This window comes from Alosa sapidissima, chromosome 15 (assembly GCF_018492685.1).
Source record: "Alosa sapidissima isolate fAloSap1 chromosome 15, fAloSap1.pri, whole genome shotgun sequence".
NCBI classification, from domain to species: domain Eukaryota; kingdom Metazoa; phylum Chordata; class Actinopteri; order Clupeiformes; family Clupeidae; genus Alosa; species Alosa sapidissima.
The window spans coordinates 9,126,252-9,149,904 of record NC_055971.1 but is presented as its reverse complement, the minus strand read 5'-3'; the positions used below and the strand labels follow the sequence as shown (position 1 = coordinate 9,149,904).

Genomic DNA, 23,653 nt, shown 5'->3' with positions numbered 1-23,653 from the left:
CACAAGTACACACAGAGACAAACACACGTGAACTTGATCATGTCTGAAAATACATACTCACAGAGATACTGCTTCAAATGGTCCTCTTCAGGTTCTGCTGGTCATTTGATCCTCCATTTGTCTCCTCTTTTTGTCTGCTGACTTGATCGAATGTAGATAGTTGTACTTTTTCCTGTCGCTGGCATCTCTTAATCAATGTTAATTGCCTTCAATTAGCATATGTTAATTAATGATATTTACTTCAAATTAAAGGTATGAATGGTCCCAGAGGGTTTCCTGTTCATCTAATTAGGAACAATTAGCTGCAATTAACACGTGTAAATGAGATGCTATTGAGTCCAAAACAAACAGTGTGTAGCCTGCCCAATTCCCATGCAGTTTAACCTGTGCCGTGTGGGTGTGTTTGCATGTGTGCGTGTGTGTGTGTGTGTGCGTGTGTGTGTGTGTGTGTGTGTGTGTGTGTGTGTGTGTGTGTGTGTGCGTGTGTGCCTGTGTGTGTGTGTGAGGACTAGATTGGAGTGTTGAGGGCCCCTGACGGCACGTACTTCTGCCGCGGTGCAAAGAGCTGGCTAGCAGCTCCCAGACCAGAACCGAGTGGTGAATTTGCATCGCATAACCTCTCTTCAGACCATCCAATTTCCATGTGTGGGACTCCCTGAGTGGGGCACGCAAATGTGCAGTTATTTGAGCAGAAGCCTTTTCTGTGAGATGGCTTTATGTGTATTTAAGCAGGTGCTCTTTTGCTTTGCCTGGCTTCTTTTGAAGTGAGATTTTGCACTGTGATGACTAGCTAGTCATTAGGATTCTGTCAGCACCTCTTGTTATGGGGAAATTACCAGTTTGAACATAATCGTTGTTTAGAATGCAGTGGTGAACCCCTGCAAAGAAAATTGCTCTAAAATGACTCTTTTTGTGTATGTTTGTTTGTTGTGTTGTTTATTGTTGACAAACAACCATTAATTGTCAATTGACAATTAACTCTCTTTTAAAACATGGTATGATACAGCAGCTGGCTTAATACACTAAAATAATCACTTTTGCATATAAAAATATCCTCAGGCAGCCATGTGTGCCCCACATTTTAAGCTGCCAACCCTACAGTACTCTATGCTCTCCAAGAGTCCAATAGAATATGATTTTTCACATGCACAACAGCCTGCCTTTCACCTGAATCTTAAGCCTCACAGAAGCCATTTTCAATGCATCTCAAGCCTCAGAGTTCAATTATGCCGATGACATAGCTATGGTATCAATGAGCACTCTGAGTTGACATCAATAACTTTCTTACACATTGAAGGCTTCATTTGAAAAGATGCAGATTATTTTATTAGATTTCCACCCCCTCCTTCTCCTCGCCGGTTGAATGAACTGGAAAGGAAAGCCTTTTTTTCCCCCTCACAATCCCAGGTTCTGAGCAAGCCTTAATCTGAGTTTGCAGTTTTGGAGCGCGTTGACAGAAATCTCCCCGTAGCACAGCGTGGTGGTGCGCTGCATTAGACTCCAGGTTTAACAGCAGAGAGCTGGGGGGGGGAACGCCTCGAATACTTACCGGCGTAACAATCACAGAGGTTTCCGAGCTTGGCGGCGGCGGTGGAGAGAGAACCGCTTTGTTCTCGTGATAAGAGAGAAAGGGAATACAGGCGATGGAAAAAGCAATCCAGGGGCTGAACAAATCTGAGAAAGGCATTATGGGATGGTAAACACGTCTGCAGTTAAGAGGCACCGGATTTGCTGTTTCTTATTTTGGGGACGTGCTGCATTTGGAGTGGAACACAAAGAGACTGGGTGCAATAGGGTAAAGGAGATTGTGGGGGGTGCAGGAGGGGTGGGGGTGGGGAGGGTTGGAGAGCTATGAAGGCAAACCCAAGAGAGAGAAGAGCGAATGAAAGAGAGAGAGTAAGAGAGAGAGAGAGAGAGAGAGAGAGAGAGAGAGAGAGAGGAGGAAGGGAGGGAGAATGAAAGAAATGGATAGAAAGCAAGAGAGAGCGGACAGGGAGGGGTGGATAGTGTCTGGGGATATGCGTCGTATCTGTGGACAGTTCATACATGGCATCGACAGCTCATAACCCTGTGGCTCTCAAAGCCATCTCTTCACCCCAATGAGATCCTGAAGCCCCTCCACCCTCCCACCCCCACCCCTCCTTCTCTCTTACACCGCTGGAGCATCCATCCAGGCCTGCCGCTGCTGCAGCACAGCCGGAGAACACTGTAATCAGAGCTCACTGACAGTGGGAACATTCCCCCTTTCGCCTCTATATTTCATCTCCATTGCTTTTCACTGTGGCCTTCATGATATCTGTTTTACTCGGGGAATAAAAGCACATATCCATGGGTGCTAGTATGCTTCTGGTTGTATTAGTGAGTATGTGGCTGAGCTCCATCAAGAAACTAAGATGTGTCAATGGATTTAATGCATTTCTACTTTTTTATTTCTAATAGTTTCTTTTAGTATCTGTACATTTTTCCCTCTTCCATAAATGGTTTAACAAATTAGTATCAGTACCTTCAATGTTTTTGTTACTGTGTAAAGGTCAGGGTAGTTAGTCAATACACTTCAGAAATAAGAGTCCCAAACATTCAGAATTTCAAGTGCAGTTACTCTTTATTGATATTTGCTTTATGTCCATAGTCATCCAAGGATCAATGTACACATTAAATATTTGCCCCAATTCCCCTCTCCCTCCCACTCTGTTCTCCCCGCCCTCCTCGGGTTTAGACAGAACGGTCAATTAGCGGCTGCTATTCCACTGTACTATCTCTAATAAATGTCACGGTATGCGTCTGGGTCTGGGTCTCCTGTACGAGTGCCAAACCCCAGAGCCCTGATCATCCCATGGCTGCCTTCACATTATCTATGTTTACTCAGAGTAAAAATATATACCAGCCTAATCCAATAAGGCCCATGGAAAATGTACATAAGCCATTTACTGAGAAAATGACTAATAGCACTTCAAATGGGAGTCAAATGCAGCTCTGTTGTGTTTTGTTCTTGTGTTTTAATGGCTTTTTTTTTTCTTTCCTTCATCCGCAGTTTGGAGATGGAGAGGTCTGCTGGGGTCTGTGTGTATGTGTGTGTGTGTGTGTGTGTGTGTGTGTGTGTTTGTGTGTGTGTGTATGTGTGTGTGTGTGTGCGCTTGCCTGCACGTAAGCTCCCCACACACACACACACACACACACACACACACACACACACACCACACACCACCACCACACTAATGTTCTCAGTGTTTCAGGCTTAAGGAAGGTGAACTCTCACCCATCCTTGCTGCTGCCAAGCAGAGATAAAAGTTTCTTGAACTGTGAATTACACGAGGAAGTCGATAACACCGGCGCACAATCAGCTTTTACACTGAGGATTGGGCGCAGGTGAATAGCATGTCCCCTTTTCAGAGCTGTCCTGGGGAGACAGGCTGTACAGCTCACCTGGAGGTCTCTGGAGCGCCACTTCACTCCATTGTGTGCAGGGCCAATGAAGAGCACATATCTTATTAAGGATTCTGTGTCTAGACTCTGACAACAACAGCTACTACAACAACAGCCAAAAAATAACAGAAAAACCATTATACCGATCTGCTAATACGGTTTTGTCTGTTGTCAGGTCTAAGTCACAGTCATCTTCGCAGGCTGTAAGGTCCCCCTGCAAGTCCCCTGGCTACATCAGAGTGTTTTATATTGGTGCTTTTAAAACATGTTATTCTCCTGGTAGTCCACCAACTACACTGCTATCCCTTCAACCCCCTGCGTCAACCTTGAAATAAGATTGGATGCACAGTTATAGGAAGGACTTAAACTCACGGGAGGACTTAAATGCTATCAGCCCTTATGTGTAATTGCATTTTACAGTGTCTAACGGCACTGTGGGAAAAATATACCTGGGCTGCCATCGCCTGTGGAGAGGAAGAGAGAGAGAGAGAGAGAGAGAGAGAGAGAGAGAGAGAGAAGGAAGAGCACAATGTGAGATTTTTGAGTCGCAAGGATAGACAAAGAAAAGCATGGCTGTCTTTTAATACATGTTTGCCATAAATAGGAAGGATTTAGTAGTTAAACCAAAATAATTATACTCTTCTACCCCTAATTATCAAGGGTTGTATATTGGTGTTGGTAATTGTTGCTAAATTAACACTTGGTCATACATAGCCTGTATTTGCTCTCTTCACAGAGGGAAAAATAAACAAGTAAAAGGAAGCGTTCAATCAGAAAATGATTAGCTCATATAGTAAATGAACAAATAAAAGAAAGCCTGAGCACAGCATTGACTAAATTAGATGAAGCGCTGTGCTTTTCTGTACTTTTCTGGTTTTGCTGGCATTGAACCTTATCTATCCAACAAAAAGATAGAAGATTGTTTTGTGTGCCTGTCTCCCTTGTATTATCTTAATTCATCCCTGCAAACCTTGTGACTTGTAAAGTGGAAAGGTGTGTGTGGTGTGTGTGTGTGTGTGTGTGTGTGTGTGTGTGTGTGTGTGTGTGTGTGTGTGTGTGTGTGTGTGTGTGTACACATGTGGAGCAGGGAGTGGGGTGGGAGGGGGGTCGTTGCCCTCTAGAACAGCATGAGGATCTTATGTATTCACGGGCTGATGAGTCAGATAATCCAAGTTCAAATGCGACTCTTGTGGGGTGGGATTTAAATGATATTATATAGAAATGAGATTTTCTGATCTGAAGCATCTAAGTCCTGATCCAATCTATGGTTTAATTATACTGTTTTTTTCTAACTGGAAGCAGGTCCTCAGAGTCCCTCTTCTTTCCCTTTCTCCATCGCCCCCCTTCATTCATTGTGCTTGGATACAAATGGGACATCCTTTGTGTGCGCATTGCATCTATTACAATATCAAGTAACCAAGACGCCGCAGCACACTGGCAGTGATGGTGCCCCAGTGGACTGGGACTGGGGGTCCTTGATTCACGACGTCTTTAAAAAGACACAGGAAACACCGTATCAGTCCGTCCATCTCTCTCCATCAGATATATGGCTATATCAATACCCAGTGCGTGGAGAAGGCCTCCCGGCATGGTGATGCATAGGTGTTGGGTCATCGCTAATGGCCATGCGCGTGTGCGTATTCGGAGAGAGAGGGCCTGGTCGGTGTGCATTTGGAGAAGGGAGGACGATGAGAGAGGAGAGAATATGATCAACCTGAGATGATCTGATAAGGGGATTCCTGAAGTGCTGATTAGATCGGGGTCATGTTTGTCTTCCAGTAACAGGGATTACATGATTTATTAGAGAGCGAGCGCTAAGCAGCCCGGGGTGCTGATTCTCCACCTACACCCTAGAGAGAGAGAGAGAAAGAGAGAGAGAGAGAGGGCTAGAGAGAGAGAGAGAGAGAGAGAGAGAGAGAGAGAGGGAGAGAGAGAGAGAGAAAGCACATTCCTAAGAACTTAATACATATTAAAGAGCTGGAGCTCATTCCTCTTTCTCTTTTTTTACCACCACAGAGGCAGAAAATGGATCACCACATCTGATGGTACTTCTGATCAAGCATAGATTCTTACAGCTCAGGGGAAAAAATGAAAAAGGGGGAAAATGCTTGCATTAGCAAAATATGGATAGTGGAAAATATTTTCCCTCTGTGTCATGTTTTACAGTAGGCGGGTCGGGTTTACTCTTATTACTCTCATATTTCTACCTCCTGAAAAACGAGGACTTCATAATTGCATTTTTTTTGTTCAGCGTCTCTGTTGTCTCTTGTTTCAGACAAACCACACAGTAATAATTATAGCAGTAATTCAATAGCAGTTGGTTTGCATATGTGTTTCAGATCTGATGCACCTTACTGACAGTGACAACACCGCCGATTAGGACCGTGGCATTTAGCTTGTGTGGTTTCAGTGCTCCCGTCTGATGAGAGATGCTGATGGTGGTTTGCTCCTATTCTGTTCATATCTGATCATGTCTGAGCGTGCTCTCTCTCTCAGAGCTGTTGTGTAGAGGGCTCAGACAGAGAAGAAGCTCCGGCACTCTCTCTGCCATCTGGACACAGGCACGCCAGATCGGGGTCAAGGTGGGTGCCGATCCCAGCTCCCTGACTGGCCATCAGCCTGCCCGCCTGGTTATTTACGGCCCGAGCTTTGCACCCTCTCCTCTCCTCTCCTCTCCTCTTCTCTCCTCTCCTCTCCTCTCCTCTCCTCTTCTCTCCTCTTCTCTCCTCTTCTCTCTGCTCTGTTCCCCAGCCTGCCCCTGCAACTCAAGGGTGTGAAGATGCCAGCAGCACGCTCCACTGAAGACAAATCAGACCCTAGCTCATCGTAAACACACACACACACACACACATACACATACATATATACAGAGAGGTCACGACCTCCTCACCTTTTCAACTCACCAGTGTCCCTGCATACTAAACACCTTCCTCCACCAACACACCCTGTCCTGCCTCATAGCAGAGTCCAGTGTCCCTCTTTGCCCCATCTGATGGTCAAACCCAGACAGGACCTCCACACACACACACACACACACACACACACACACACACTCTCTCCCCACCAGAGAGGCATATTCCACCCTCTAGGATGGGTGTCTCCACACAACACCCCAGCACAGAGACAAAACAGATTGGGAAAAGAAGAGAAGAGGAAGAAAGGAAGAGGAAGAGGAAGAGGAGAAAGAAAAAAAACAATTTGCTTTCCCACCCACTGTCTCCACTCTGGGGTGTCAGTGGGTGGTAAAGAGGAGGGAATCCCTTTTTTTTTTGTTTTTTAGGCGTGCGGATATCGCTGTGTAACCGCACGCCGCCGCTCGGTTCTGCTGGAGGGCACCAGAGCCTCGGCTCATTCCAGCCGGCGCTCGGCTCACAGCAGGAGGCCTGCGACTACGCTGCTCTCCCTCTCTCTGCTGTCTCTCTCTCTGCTCTCTCTCTCTTTTTCTCTCTCTCTCCTCCTCTCTTTCTCTCCAGCCTCCGTGGCCAAGGTCTCTCCGCTTCCCGCTTGTCTCGAGTCGGCCGAATACGAAAGAAGAAAAAAAACTTCTGAATACTGCGTCCTTGTTTCCTTTGCTTCGACTTCTTACTTTTTGAACACCATGAACTCCCTGCCTAGATTTTAATTATTATTATCACTCTTTTTTTTTATTAACACAGCAGCCGTTTGCTTTGTTGGGGTTCTTAAGGTGTGTATGAGAGCTTGAGGAACTTCTGTGACTATCTGGTTCTTTTCCCTTTTTGGTGGTAGGAAATCTGTGACCACAATACATCCCATCCCTCTACACAGCCTACCACAGAGAAACATGACCCCCAATCCAGTGGCTGGCTTTGTGGGGTCTTTATCAAACTTTCACAAGAACATGCATAGTCATTTAGGGCTTTCAAACAGGTCTGTGGGTGGTTGTTGGGGGGGGGGGGGGCACATAAGCACTTGTATTTAGGGATTTAAGAAGGGGGTGGGAGGGCACTTTTGCAACTAATTCCTGAGTCAGAGCCGAGGCTGGAGAGCTTAGGGTCCCCACCACTGGCCTCTTGGAGAGAATGCCGGCTGAACAACAGACTGGGCCAACTTTGGCAAACTGAATTGGGTTTGTATCACTACCCAGAATCCCTTTCCCTTCTGAAATAAATTGTCCTATTAAAATAAATGGTGTCTATACACATTTAATAAATTGAAAATGCTTGTTTGAATCCCCCGTAATTTGGAAGCAATCCCAAGCACATCACCAAGGCTGGTACGAAATAAGATTATTTGCTGGGTATTATAATGTATGCACAGGTTTTATATGACCAAACAGTGTCACTGAACCCCCAATGAAATGCCTGCTTATTTATATGCAGTTATTCAGGTATGCAGTAAATTCCAATTACTTCTTTAGATTTCTATTTAACATGGGAGAAAATATGACAGGGAAGCTCTTTGTTTTTGAGCGGCAATTGTAAATCTCTTTAACCCTTTCCGGTGTGTGTATTCAGGCAGGCAAAGCAGTGGACTGCGCCTCCTGGTTTGTGTGTTATGCAGCACATTGTCTCATATGGAAAATGTGCATGTGTAGACATTTTATTAAACTAATGAGACAATATTTCCCAGTTCAGATTGTCAAACTTGACAGCAATAATGTCTGTGTGTGTGTGTGTGTGTGGCGAGTGGGGACCTCATGCATTTATATCCCGACGCTCAATCCCGTGCTCAGCTCCCACTGGCCCTAAATCCCCGCTGCTCTCCCCTCCAAGCACTAGCTGACGTGTAGCATGCTGGAGCGAGCGCGTTTTGCCTATGCATTAGCCATCCATTTCATCTGCCTGACACCTCTCCAACATAAAACCGTACGGCAGAGGTAAAATATCTCTCTCCTGGCGAAAATAAAGCTTTGTCTCCCTCCTGATCTATAGGATATAAAATAAAGCCATGGCTTTGATGGTGGCTTTACCTTATGCACGGCTTGCCTTTTGTGCACACAAAAGCCAACGAAGATGAATGAGACCGGATTGCCAGGGCCGTGTCTCCCGTGGTCCTTTCGGATCAGCCCCTACAACCTCTACTGCCATGCTCGCTCGCAGTCACACACAGAGAAGTTTTGTGAGGACGCCGTTATTATTGATCCTGATCCCTGCCTGTCAATAGCCTCATTCATCGATTAGAGTTTTCTGTTTCAAAACTCAGATTAAACTGCATCAACTAGTCTTCGATAGAAACGCGAATAAGTTGATTAATAAAAAAAAATAGCCAAGCATGTTTTATCGTTCTTTTAATTAAAGGTGAATTGTTCTTATATAGGCTAAATACTTTTCTTTCTTATAGATGAAAAAATATATATAAATATATACAGTATACATACAGTAGCCTATGTTCTTGCTGTGTGTGTGTATTAAAATATGATGGTTCTAATAGTCTAAAGCAAAAGAAGTCAAATGTATTTTTACGCACCATCTGCCTTGATCGCAGAACGATATGTTGTCTCGGATAGCCATGTGCACACTTTGCCTTATTAGGAGAGGCACACAAATATATATCAATGGCGGCTCGAGATAAATCTTGTAGTTTCAGTCCTCAGTTTTAATTCAACCCTGGGTTGTTGGTATCAGCGGCAGACAGGACGGTACTAGCTTGCGGGGTCGAAATCTGCTCCTGTGCTCCAACAGCTATCTGTCTATTTTCAGCCCCGCAGCCAGTCCCCAGAGCATTGCCCACTGCGCGATAATATCTCGAAGGGAGTGGTTAACACTAGACATTATATTATAATCATTAGTGATCCTAGCCCTTTCACCCGTAATGCAAAATAAGCGAAGAGATCCATTAATCTAAACTAGCAACTGTTCTCAAAGATCTCTCGTTCCCATTCTCGACCGACGGGGAGGGATAGAATAATTTCCTTAAATAGGACTACCCGAACCTAATGGAGTGAAGGTTTACAAGTGTTCTGTGGCAAACACATAGTGACTTTACTAAAGTGTAAATTATAGTTTTACTGTTTTCATTATTTAATTATCTTCTGTAGCTTATCTAGAGACCATGGTCTATGGCAAATATTTTTAATTTATATGATTTCCAGATGGCTTCATGTGTTTTTGTATGCAACTAATAGCAGTCAGTTAATTGCATGAGTCCGGAAACTAGTGATTTAGACACAGTGATTTTGACAGCGTCCATCAAATCCCTTAGTCCATGGTGTAGTCCTTCAGAGAAGTATTGAATCCGCCCCCTACTGTTAATCCCGTCTCTCTCTCTCTCTCTCTCTCTCTCTCTCTCCCTCCCTCCCTCCCCATCTGTGTGTGTGTGTGTGTAAGGGAGGTGGGGTCGAGATGAGAAGGTTATCTCCTTGAGAAAATAAATATAAAACAACACAAAATACATTATATTATGTTGTATCTGAAAATTAAAACGGTGGCGGGGTCTGTTTAGCTTATTAGAACAGACTTAAGCGTACGATGATGTGAAACTACAAAAGTTGCATCCATTTAATCCCAAGAATGGAATGCAAGGCGAAGTGGAGTGTCGTGTCTGCGTTTGATTATTGGGTTTGGGGAGAAATAACAGCTGTTCCAGTGATGCGACGGCGTGAGATCTATAACCTGCATCGAATTTCTTTTGCCAAGTCTGCAGCGGAGTTCGAAAGTCAAGCAAATGTTTATGTTGAGTTTTCGGTCAATATTCACTGACGTTGGCATATGTTTGTGCGCTCCCACATCTAAACAGAAACACTTGGAGCCCTTCTCTTTTTAGATGGTCTTCGATCCTAATATCACCTAGTTGCATGGTTACAATAATTGACCAAAACATTTTATATTAATCTGTGTATTTAACATTAGTAATAATTTAGACTATAAGCGCACAAATAAATAGGCTATGTCAATAATGAGTTAATGGCAAAGGCCTGCACCACAGCCTTATAACATATTTTTGCCGCAGTCTCTTATTTTCATGTCAAATATTTTGCTTTGGTGGCAATGGCGGGGTCAGTGAGATCGTAGTGAAGCAATACGGCCGCTGCGTAATGCTAGATACTGCTGTGGTCTGGTTTCAGTGGAGGCTCACTCCCTAATCACTTTTGGCATGCTGAACCGAGAGCACAGCACCTTTCCCTCGCCGAACCCCTCTGCATCCGAGTGGATGGCTTCATAGTGCGCTTTGAGGCCTGGTCGCTCCCATCTCATCTCCCCATTCGTCCACACTGTGAAAATAAAGACATATTTTATGACTGAAACCCAACCCGCATGCTTCATCATAGCAGTCTCGTGACTATTTGGATAGTCCCGGGTTGCCTTATCCCTCACCTCACGGATTCACGTGGAGTAAGTCAAAAAGCATAGAAGTGACAGTGAATCGGCGTGGGGTCAAAATAGGCGTGGGTTTTTACATGAAAGGTGCCGCCAACAAAGAACTGGCATGTGTCGCCTTCTGAGCCTCTTTTTCATTCTCTTTTCACCTGTAGGTATTCCTACTATCTAGAATATAGGTTACTGTTACACTGCTAAGATTATTCAATCTTTAACAAAAAAACAAATAAAGAAAAATAATTGATGATAAGAAATGCACAAAATATTTTTTTTTCTCTTTGCAATCGACACATACCATGTTTTGCTCCATAGAAGATGATCATAGGATACGAGGTAGCGTATAATGCTTCCAGTAGAGATGCTTTAAACACATAGGATATTTGTATTTAATTTCATTCCAACGTTTTCAAATGATTTATTTTCAAATAGCATAACCTAATCTATGCATCCTGCATTAATGTCCAATCCAAAAATAATTTAGCCTGGACATAATAACTATAAGATGCCTTTAAGTTTTCAAACCTTTTTGTCTTCGCATCTCCCAATTGGCGTGTGCATTTAACCTAATTATGTGTGTATGATTTGTGTAATCATTCGTTTATGTTTATTCAAGAATATTGAGCTAAATGTAAAAGTGTATTCAGTCATTTGAAAAGACGTGAGAGGGTTTTTTTGGCTAGGCCTTTTCAGTTCCTCTTGGAGAATGCATGCACGTCTACAATTTGCTGGCATTATGTTTGCTTAATGCCAAAAATATGGCAAAAGTGAAGTCGCCTGAGTTTTAGTTAATTACACTGGCAAATCCATCATAACTGCATGGGCAGCAGGAATCGCGCATTAGAAATGCTGGGGTCGGTGATGCAGAGGACGGCCTTAGGCCCCACGGCTCCCGGCGGGTGCGCTCAGCTGATCAAAGCCCAAGTCAGGGGTAATATTTCTCACTTTATTACCGGAGTCACGGCAGAGTCTGCACGGCCAACGATCACAAACTGAACTGCCCACTCTCACTTGCTGGGGTAAGGTCACGTACCAACACAAAAAAAAAATAGATTGGATAGCCTATCCTCAGTGATCAAATAACACTCAACCAGTCAAAATTGCGAAGTCATGATATTGCTTCACTCACTGTCATTAAGATAATCCACAGCATACAAAAAACGAGCGAGTGAAATCATGTATAATATATTTATGACAAATTTAATAATTTTATTTAGACAGAATACTAGCCTATTTTTTCTACCACTTTCGTCCATCAATATCAAATCAATGTGAGAAAAAAAATCAATCAAATCAGTGTTAACAGAAAATATGTCCAAGGAATGTGAAACACTTCTATTGATACAATGTATTAAAAATACAAAAATATAGAAGATTGATATTTAATACATAAACCTGTAAAATCCCTGTGTCAATGTCATATAGCATAACATATTTCGTTATTGTATCATTCATGATGCAAAAACTTTTGTAACGTTACTAGCAAATTACAGTCTCATCAGTTTCACGTATTATTTTCATGTGCAATAGGCTACTTTCTGTCAATTTGGTAGGCAGCAAAACTGCGTAGCCTACTCGTTAAAAGTTATTAAATGCTGAACTTGAACTTAAGGATAGACAGGAGCCATCACAGCCCATCCTTGTTTGATTCCTTAACATGCTCAAATGTTACAACGAAGAAATAAACAACGGGGAAGCACTGAATTAAATTAAACTAAAAAAAAATACTTTACGTGGAAAATACAATTCTTAGGATACTAAAAACTATAGTGCAACCTCATTTATTCAGGACAGCCAACACTAGTAAATCTGAAGACAGTCACTTGTATCAACGCTGAAATGGGGATGTGCGCTGTAAGACGTTCACTGGTGGGACTGGCAGGGAATTCTTGCTGCTGCCCATTTCCCGATCGATAGCTCCCTCTAGCATTTCCACCAGCCCCTTTCCCCTTTCTGTAAATGCATGTGAAATGCTGTTTTGTTTTCTCTCCGTGGATGCTGCTGTGAGAAGTGTCTTTATTCACCATCTGCATTTGGAAATGTCTTCCAGAATGTTTTAGGCAGTTCTGTCAGTAAACCAGTAAACTGGGTTTTGATAAAAACAAAATGTGTAAAACATGGCAAGAATTAGGCTACTGCGTAAAGGATTCGTAGTGGGCTAATGAAGTTGCACATTTCAAACTTTAACGAAGGAATAACCAAGGAATCTTTTTTTTTAAATGTGTTATGTGTCCTGTGGATTTAAGTCCACGGCTCCCCATCATTAAAAATATCAGTGGATGATAAAACAAGCAAGACACCCAAATCGAAAGATCCAAACTCAATAGTACCACGGTAAGATATGGCTGTTTTAGTCCGCATTAAGGAGAGTGTAATCTATCTTTAAATGCGTCTGTAGAGAGCAAAATTGTGTATCCAAATTCATATCATCTGTGGAATCATAAACATGCTGCTATCTCGGAGAGATATTTCAAACTTAATTTTAAATGGGTAGCCAACAAATAATGCCAGTCTCCTGACACTTGAGGTGTCGTTTGTTGTCCATTTCTGTCGCCAAACTGTTAAAATTCTTCTCAAACGACCTCTGCAGTTCTCTCCACCCATGCCTCTGTCCTTCCCTCTGAAGCCGGTGGAAATAAACCCAGCTGCTAGCACGTGAATTAAAAGCTCTCACGCGCACACTTCTCAAACAGACACGAAAGCTCATCTGGGAGGTCGACCCAACATGCAGGGTCTGACAAAGGAGAGAGAGAGTGAGAGAGAGAGAGAGAGTGAGAGAGTGTGTGTGTGAGAGAGAGAGATGCACAGGCGCAAATATGCTGCATGTTCATCTCTCTTATCTGGTATTCTTCACGAAACACATGTCATCTAAGGGTCTTGCAGTCAAAGAAAGCACTCCCCAGACGCTCTTTGGCAGCTGTCACAGTAAGGGCCATCCACGGCCTTGTCCGAACCCACTCCTGTTTTATATGAGAAGCACCCACATGCACGTTGAAGGTGGTATTGATTCCAGCCTCCAGACCATGGCGTTTGGGCAATATACATAGGCAAAATGTAAGGAGCAAAGGTTGTGCCATGTCCATCATTAGGCGAGACAGTGTGTGCTGTATGTGTGCTGTATGTGGCTGGGGCTGTAGGCTATGTGGTGAGGGGGAGGTGTGTGTGTGTGTGTGTGTGTGTGTTAAAAGGGATGTGCTGTTTGGAGCTTAGTGTACCCTATAATTAGTGCTGTATGTGGTGATGTCAGAAGACGTTTAGTGGAGCAACGTTCAGCCGTTTATGATCACATGGTTTGAGCATCAGTCAATGCCATTAGGCATTCCCATTCTCACCTTTCAATTATTCAATTTCCCATTTCAGAGTAACATAATGCTGAAGTCTCAAGAAACCTACAAATTCCACTTAGTTCCTTTTCTATCATCTTTTCCTTTCTTTCACCTTTATTTTTAGGCTTTGCTCCTTTAATAAAAGCATTGAGTTGTGTTTACTAGTTCTCCTTTCCACTTTTCAAGTTGTGTATGATTGTGTTTAGATGTCGTTTAAGCAATATCCAGACTTGTGAAATTATCTGACACAATAGCTACTATAGCTTACAATTAATCGCCAAATGAATTATGACTTGAGACTCTTACCTATCTAACACATCTTGTGCGCGAGAGTGTTCTCGTCTACTCTAAATGTCTCTATAAGCAATCACGTGCCCATGATTACTTACTTGTACATGTAGGCAAAAACCAAATACAAGGATATTTTTGAAGCGCAATGCTAACACTTCCTGTATATTGCTCATCTTAATTAAATATCCAAAGGTGTCTGAGCCATCAAAAACTGTCAGGGCGATCTGGTCAACTGTAAACTTTAGAGCCTCTTCGTCTTTCACTTTCTCCCATTAGACAAAAGACCAAAGGGAGAGTAATCACTAAGGTTACGAGGATGGATACCCGATAGGATAATAGCAATCAATGCAATTTACTCTATAATCCCCTTAATAGGAGCTTGCAATGAAGTCTTAAATAATGTGTAATAGCCTAGTATAAATTAACAGCCGACAAAACAGCCCAGTTGGATTGCGTGAGGGCATTGTATCCTGACAATTTAACAGAAAAAATAAATGCAAAAGCTTGTAGCCTAAATAGTTCGTCCAGAATACCAAAAATAAATGGCAATCCTAGGAGACTTACCTCCCCATGTTCCCTCGCGACTGCATACCGGTAAAGAACAATACCACTTTTCTCCTTCTATACAGCCGTCTTCGTATACAAAATATCGTGAACGTGGAATTTGATTCCCGATTTGCATATCGCTTGAGAAATGACAAGCGCCGCTATCCACCTTTCAAGAAGTTGAGCAGTCCCACCAATTTAGTCTGTTGTCGTCGCTTTAGCAGTCTTAGTAAGACTAATATTAGTTCAAAGTCGATACACCTTTGTCATTCATCGTTTCGCAGATGCTCTCTTCACGTAAATCCCTCACTCAGCTATAGACACCAAGCTGGATGAACTGCAGCTAATTACATTGTAATATATGTCTAAACATGGGCCCCACTTATGCAAAAGTGACACAGTCACCACTTCGCTGCAAAATAAAAGTGAAGCGGCATAGCTACCTTGTTGAGTGCATCTTGATGTTCGTTCCTCCATGGAAAGACAAACACGAGATAATTACGCTGTTTTAGTTGGAGGAACTATATCTTTTCTGTCTGATGTCCACATTAACAAAGATATGACAGTTTCTGGATTTTTTTGACAATTGGTTTCTTCTGTTCCCTATAAATAGTACAGACTGCGCCTGTAAAGCTTTGAGGGGCTAGCTAATGGTTACTTGAACAGGAAGGTGCTGATTGGCCTCCGCCTCGCGTTACGTCACGGGGCTGTGAATAAGGATGGCTCGTGTGCTTTCAAGAACATGCAGAATACTGAGAGCTGTGCAAGGAGCGTCAATCCTGCATTGAGATGTCACACGAATCCTGCACTCTATAACCTCGCTTTCTAAAAACTGAAGGAAATTTGAAAAGGCAGAGGGAAAACGCAGATTTTCAGCGATATTACGGCGTCCTGTTTCTCCGGCGGTGTTCAACAGTGTGGATACGCTGTGATGTCTAAGTGCGTTCATGTGTTTTGGGGGCACGCGTGTCTTGTTTGTTAGCCTTGCCTTGTAAGCTGTGCTGTAAAATTTGATGCCATACAAGACTGACTTAGACACATCATTTTCTCATCATTGTCCCACTTTGATGATCACGGTGACGTATTGATGCGAAATTATGCTTACATTTTAGGCGGCATATACGTGGAGGCTTGATTTTTCGCGCGCGCTGGCTTTTCCTTTTTTCTTGCTTTTTTCTGAATTGTTGTTATTCCTACATAGGAGGATCTTTGGTACTACCTCATCCCCGAGAAATACCCAGCCCGTCATCCTCTACCCAATTTTGGACCTTTACAGACCTACTAAGAACTGGCAGTGACAGGAGAGACACCGACGCATACAGCTCTGCTCGCTCAGCCTGACCCGGACTTCAAAGCGAAAAGGAGCCTCAAACCTCTACACCACGCATACGACATCTTACCTCTCTTGATTGGTGTTTTGAGAGAAAAACGTGAATGAACAGATACTCGCGTTGTCCAGACAACGGTAGAGTTGTGGGAGCACAGCCAAAGACGATGGTCCACTGTGCTGGGTGCGAAAGGCCTATATTGGACAGGTTTCTCCTCAATGTGTTGGACAGAGCATGGCACGTCAAGTGCGTACAATGCTGCGAGTGCAAATGTAATCTAACAGAGAAATGTTTTTCTCGAGAGGGGAAACTCTACTGCAAAAACGACTTTTTTAGGTAAGCCCTTCTACTTGTTTATTTTCATTCATTTTTTTCCCTTAACTGTTTTAGTGGGTACCTACACCTTATGCGTTTGAATGCGTCCCACTGTCCAGTAACATTCTTAGAGTACTGCACCATTTTATTTGTCTCAGGGAATAGTGTAAGATGGACAGGCATTCGCCCTGTCACACCCATAGAATCACATTTCTCTCTCCTATGGAGAAATAGGATGGTGTAGCCTTAATGTGTGGGTGATCATATGCAGTACATATGCATGGTTCAAATGATAGACAACCTTGAACCATGTTTTCTACATAAATAATAGAAGAGATAATTGCCACATGACTTCTGTAAATTAGTTATTTTTGTTCAAATGTGTGTGCCTGGCCTAGTGTATGCAATTACCCCGTCGAATAATACATCTTACGATCATATGCAGACTTCTACGAAAATGTAAATACTTTATCATACAGGCCTATATTATTCTTTGTCAATTTGCTATCTGTTTTCAAAACAGTTGCTCTGAAATACAAAACGTTTAGGCCAAATACACAGCTGCCCAGTCTGTGTAACACTCCGCGAAGGGAAGTCCATGCAAAACACGGGGTGTGAAATCAAGACTCAGGGGGTTCGATTGGAGAATCTTTGATCAAGACAGCCCCTAATTAAAAGCTTGTTAATTTGAATTGTCATGTTAAACAAAAGACCACATACATTAAACGCTTGTGTACTCGTGCACTCGTTCGCAGTGAGGGTCTTAAGGAAATCACACTTTGTTTACAAGAATCGCCAGCCAGGGAAGCCGCAGGGATCAATACTTTGCCAAGCTTCTTGAGGGAAGTGTAACCTGGCCTGGTGGCAAGCTGTCTGTACAGACCCGTGTTTGCCGGGGTTCGAGTGAAGATGTGATAAGTGGATTTGAATAATAAACCAATTTGAAGAGGAAACACATAGACAATGCAATCACAGACTTGGAATCAACAATCAGCGTGCGGAATCTGAATACACACTATTAGAGAGGGCGATTAACAATATTTGCTCCTTACAGGTATAGGCCCATAATTTGTGTGGGCTATTGTAGCCTACAATATGCGTATTAGATTATTTCCTTAAATTAAATAATCTATTTGTAAAGCCGTCGCCCTTAGCTAATGTTTATGCTCAGTATTTTACCACGAACAAAATCTTGCTCTGTTCTATTTGTAGATTCTGTAGCCCATTCTCACATTTGGAATTTTGGAAAATGTATTATCAACACATTATTTACAAATATGCTTCATGAAACTGGATTATAATAATTTGTGCATCTAGGTCACAATTTAAAAAAAAAAAGCTGTAATACATGGATAGGCCCTACATTGTCTTGACTAGAGATTAAAATTGCATTTTAATAATACTACTAATAATAATCAATCTGCACTTGCCCATGCACATCGTTTCTAACCACAACCAACAAAATGTTTAGCAAAGAATAAGTCTTGTTTTAGAGGCATAGGGTAGTTTTCTTTTTTCTCTCTTTCCAAGAAAGTGAAATGCAACATCCTTTATTTTCCTTTCCAGGCGGTTTGGGACGAAGTGCGCGGGCTGTGCTCAGGGGATCTCGCCAAATGACTTGGTCCGAAGGGCACGGAGCAAGGTGTTTCACCTGAACTGTTTCACCTGCATGATGTGCAACAAGCAACTCTCCACGGGAGAGGAACTGTACATCATAGACGAGAACAAATTTGTCTGCAAAGAAGATTATTTAAGCAACACCAATGGAAAAGACGCAAACCTCTTATCAGGTGAGTCTTAGGTAGGCAGAGGCAAGGACTCCCTCGAATGTAGAGGGGGCATTGAAAGGGATGGCGTCGCCATTTTGAAAAGGAACATTAGTAGCTCACAATTAAGGGGGTGGACGTATCCATTTATAATATGCACTCTACATTTCCCAGGACCGAATTACATCACTCAGTAATGTTGATTTCGGGATCATAGTGTCCCACTGAAAACGATAAAAAGCTATAGGTATGTGCCACTTGTGCGCTGTACATTGGATTAAATAACGTTTGGTTTGATGCACGACTCGGTCCAGATTTGTACTTTTACCCTTTTTATTACATTTGATACTAATTCGGTACTGGTTTGTTGTCCTCCCCTGCAAGGCAATAATGACTGAACACATTTTGCATGATCCAACGAGATGATTAATTACTGTTGAACCCAAACCTCCAATATTAAACTATTTTCTATTTCTAGTTTTCTTATATCAGTGTCAATATTACGGTGTTGTTTGCGTGAATATAACACACATATCCTTTTATAAAATCCTAGATGGTATGCCACCTACCTCATCCTTGTTTTTACTGACCTTTTTACGGAGTAAACACATGTCGTCAAGAGCCTGGCTTGTTCTACATTTGCAACTAATTTGCATTTTTTCTTCTCTTTTTGTGCAGTAACCGCCTGCAGTGATCCAAGTTTATCTCCAGATTCTCAAGACCAGCTACAAGATGATGTAAAAGACTCTGAAATTGCCAATTTGTCAGACAAAGAAACGGTTAATAATGAGAATGACGACCAGAATCTTGGAGGGAAAAGACGGGGACCACGCACCACAATTAAAGCCAAGCAACTGGAGACTCTGAAAGCAGCGTTCGCTGCTACACCGAAACCAACAAGACACATCAGGGAGCAACTAGCGCAAGAAACTGGCCTCAACATGCGAGTCATTCAGGTACAGTCATTTTGCACTGTATTTAAGTAAGGATCGCGTTTACAAAAGCTGATTGGCCTTTTTTGGGTGTTATTTTCGTGTGTTGTTTTGTCATATTCATTTACCCTGATTGGGGTAGCTTTCTTTGAGCATTTTTTTTTTTATCCAAAGACAGAAGCTCCCTCTAGCACCTTGACATTTCTTATTTTTCCCAGACAACATTTAAATTCGAATTTGAAGCAGGGTGATTTTGATTACGTAGACATAATCTTTAAAGAAATTATTTATGTGAGTATATCTCTCTCTCTGCTTGGCCTAAGCAGTGGTAAGAGATGCCAATTGGCGTGAGTGTGGTGAAAACGATGGGTGTCTTGGCAGTGCCCTGCCATCACGTTTTGCGGCCACATTTAGCCATGCTGGGACTGCACTCAGTGAAGTGGAAACACGTATGTGCCTCACTCAGTCCCCTTTCTTCGGAAACCAAAAGAGATACTAGACTAGCAGTAGTAGTGATTGTGTTAGAGGTAGTAACATATCCAAATAACAAGTATTATTATTATTATTATTATTATTATTATGTAATAATACTACTTCTACTACTACTAATAATAATAATAATGTTATGACAGTATCCTGGCTTTGTTGACCACTTAGCCTGTTTCAGGGGCACTGAAAAGAGCGCCAACGGCTAAATACATATAGGCTACTGAAACTTGCAAATGTCCAAAGACCCACTACATAAGCCTTTGAGTATCTTCTAGAGCAGATTAATTGCAATTAAGAGAACAGCCTACAATTATGTCCATACGTGAAACTGAGATGGAAGATGAAGTATTTGAAATGATGTTTGAGATTAATTGAGCGTCTTTTGTGTGTGTGTGTGTGTGTGTGTTAGTGTAAACTTCTATTATCTTAAAGGAATTCAAGGATGAGTGTATAGATTACCAAATAATAACCTCGCGGAGCTGGTTAATATGTCGGTAACAACAGACCTATTAGGTATTAATTGAAGAATTTCAGTTCCTGCTGCTGGCCCTCAGTCGGGGTAAATGGAGGGTTAAAAGATCATTAAAGTGAGGTTAGATCCGAGACTCTTGGAGTGACGATAATTAGGCGTAATCTTGTCACTGCAATACGAATTCACTCAGTCACATCAGCAGTCACTGGTTATCACTGGAGCACGGTGGCAGCGTCATTAGGTGCATCGCCCATAAACAACGATACGAAGGACTGTACAGAATATATACATTTGTTTTTGTTATGTCTCACAATAGATGTAAATGAACGAAATCTTTTACTGGACATTAATCGTGACAAAAAGTATAGTATATTAACGCGCCTTTTACTCAAACAATAATAATACTGCAAGCTCGCCAAAGGCCTAGCCTAGCCTACTATTTGCATTATTTGGCATGGTTTTGGGCATTATTATTAGACTATTGTTATATTATTGTAACTTAATTATTTTATTATAGCTTATTATAATAATTTTGACTATTCTTATTTTGTCTATCATTATTATTATTATTATTATTATTATTATTATTATTATTATTGTGCTATTATCATTCGTTGTTGTTGTTGCTATTCGCAAGTGTCATTGTTTCATCAAATTGTTGACGTTTACATTGTTGTGATGCCTCTTCATCTGTTCACTTGCACATAAAAAAGTCATAGTGGTCTTTTGACTAACTTGTACCGTATTCATTTAAACGTAAAAATAGCTCCACTGTATGTCGTAAAATCATAGACTAGTTCTTAGATTACTGGACGCTGATGTTGAATGTATTTTGCACAGGTATGGTTCCAGAACCGACGGTCCAAAGAGAGGAGAATGAAGCAACTGAGTGCCCTTGGCGCAAGGAGGCATGCTTTCTTCCGTAGTCCGAGGAGAATGAGGACGCTAGTGGACCGGCTTGAACCCGGAGAGCTTATTCCTAACGGACCGTTTTCTTACTATGGAGGTAAGCATGAATTCACTTCTACGGGTTTATCACATAATGGTCTGAAATGTTAGATTATTTTAAACGTCATTGCCAACCTTTGTTTCCATTTTGTCGCGCTGCTCCAGGAAACCTTTGAAACATGTAATAGCTTATCAAACAAGGTGACGTTTAATGACGACTCTAGACGTTGTTATAGCCATGGGATGGAGAAGTGTTAACCGACTCTGGCATTTTATGAGATGAAACATAGAACAAAGGGAGGTAAAATAAGGGTGTTTTTATTAAGATCTCTTGGTCACACCACTGGCGTCTTTAGGTTAGGCTACTATTGATTTTATCTTGAAAAAAATGCCTCCTCTACTTGAGATCGCAATGTAAAGGTGGTGTATAACAAGCGTAGCCTATATTTAAAAAGCACATATAACTGATAACTGGTTAAATGAAGGCTTTAAATCTCTAAAAAATACTAAGTATAACTGTACCAGACTATTTTCATTATATAATGGACATGTAATGCAGTATCATAAAGAAGTAAGTCATTTTTAATAGAGGCTACAGGTTAGATAAGAGGGGTTTGGATCCTCTCAACAGTGTCATCTTTAGCGCTTAAGTGTTTCTTTCTTAACTGCACCTGAATGTTAGCATACAGGAAATAAATATTTCCGGTCGCTATTGTTTTGACATTTTTACAGATAGTTATAAAATCGTGTTATGAATTAGTTTTAGTGTTTATTTAGTTCACTGATTTGTTTTATTTTATTAAGCCTTTTTAAATACACATGCTTTTTCTAGATTACTGTTTTAGTTAATTATAAGTAATGGGTGGTTGAGCTCTATTCATGTCATAAAAGGGTCATGTTTTGAGAATAAACAAACAATGAAACTGGTTAATTCAAGCTGGCTATAATTAATGAATAAATGGTTTTAAACTACTGGGAAATAATTCCAATGAGCTTCCCTCCCTTTTATGGAAGTATTTAATTATTTCTGTAGTGTCCTTTATATTCTATGGAGCAGAGCTTCGCCCTTAGAAAATAGTGAGTCGCTGTGCTTGGAAATTATGTCTCAGAAGGTAAAATCACTGATAAAATGTTCTGGTTTTTCAAATTAATTTCTTGCCAGCGTTGTTCATCCTGCCCAAATACAGTTTTGATTTAAGTCTTACATGGAGTGTGACTAATGTAAAACAGTAAGGCCTTGTTTCAGCGGAACTCCAGGCACTATGTTTTAGCGGCCCCTAAAATTGACTTGTCCTTCTTCTTTTCATTGTGGTAACCCCCTCTCTCCCTGTTTGTTAATCTCCAGATTATCAGAGTGACTACTACGGCCCTGGTGGGAACTACGACTTCTTCCCGCAGGGGCCCCCATCCTCCCAGGCCCAGACCCCAGTGGACCTCCCGTTCGTGCCGTCATCGGGCCCCACTGGAACTCCCCTCGGGGGCATGGACCATCCTATTCCGGGCCACCATCCGTCCAGTGAAGTCCAGCGGTTCTCCGACATCATGTCCCACCACCCAGGCGACTCGCCTAGCCCCGAACCCGGCATCCCGGGCCCGCTGCACAGCATGTCGTCGGACGTGTTCGGTCCCAGCCCGTCCTTTACCTCGCTCTCGCTCAATGGAAGCGGATACAACAACCACCTGTCACACCCCCCCTCAGAAATGAATGAAGGAACTGTTTGGTAGCTGCCTCCCCCTCTTCATCAAAAACAAACATGGACAAACCCAGTGGAGGGATAAAGGAGTTTGGGACAACAGAAAAAAGGGGGGAGGGAGTTTCTTTTGGGCATCCATATTTATTGTTTTTCAAATTAATTTTTCTTTTACTCTTTTTGCTTTTTTTTGGTGAGAGATATTCTAAGAAGTGAAGTCAACAGACGCCAGTGTGGTCATAAACGTTTGTCTCGATATTGTGTTTATATCCAGTTGCTTCATACATTTTTTTTTTCTTTTTTCGTAATCAGAACATGGACGCAACCACAGAAAAGACTGATTTGTGACTGTTGTTGACCCCTTTGGGGTTCTCGCCCCCCCCCACCCCCCACCCCCCGGCTCTGTCCTGGTAAAGACCCCAGCGAGAGGCCTAGCACAGCGTTGTCCCTCCAGTAACACTCCATGCATCAACAGGAAAAAAAAAATCTCTTGGAGAACAACACTCTGGACTCGAGAAAAAAAACAGCAACAACACACCATTAGCTTCTGTCAAAGACTCGACAGCTTTACGGAGAAACACCTACGATGGTTGGCGTTGTGCTCACCAGTGATGTAGGCCCCCAAGATAGAAGGAAGCCGTCAGACTTAGTGTACTTATTTGAAAACTCCTCAGACCTCTACGCCTCCAAAGGCTCTGCCATATTGACACTTAAACAATCTTTTTTGACGCTAAATATGTTTCTGAAGGCTGGGTGGGGGAGGGGAGGGGGGAAGCATTTTTTCCTGCTTTCTCTTTATCTGGATATTTTTTTTTGTTTGTGTTTAAGAAATCCACCAAATCCGACAAAGTT

The 23,653-nt window shown here is 42.2% G+C and overlaps 1 protein-coding gene across 1 annotated transcript; it reads left to right on the top strand.

Moving 5' to 3' along the window:
- The first annotated feature begins 15,627 nt into the window (after positions 1–15,627).
- lhx1a (LIM homeobox 1a) lies at positions 15,628–23,315 on the top strand. The gene is made up of 5 exons (XM_042063779.1): positions 15,628–16,524; positions 18,070–18,293; positions 18,948–19,225; positions 21,003–21,168; positions 22,456–23,315. The coding sequence occupies exons 1-5, from the start codon at positions 16,295–16,297 to the stop codon at positions 22,833–22,835; spliced, it is 1,278 nt and encodes a 425-aa protein (XP_041919713.1). The 5' UTR covers positions 15,628–16,294; the 3' UTR covers positions 22,836–23,315.
- The last annotated feature ends 338 nt before the right edge of the window (positions 23,316–23,653 follow it).

Excerpts from the sequence above, each read along its gene's own strand:
- lhx1a (XM_042063779.1), top strand. The coding sequence starts at position 16,295 with ATGAACAGATACTCGCGTTGTCCAGACAACGGTAGAGTTGTGGGAGCA. Across the intron at positions 18,294-18,947 it reads AGACGCAAACCTCTTATCAG|TAACCGCCTGCAGTGATCCA; the intron begins GTGAGTCTTAGG and ends CTTTTTGTGCAG. Across the intron at positions 19,226-21,002 it reads TCAACATGCGAGTCATTCAG|GTATGGTTCCAGAACCGACG; the intron begins GTACAGTCATTT and ends TATTTTGCACAG.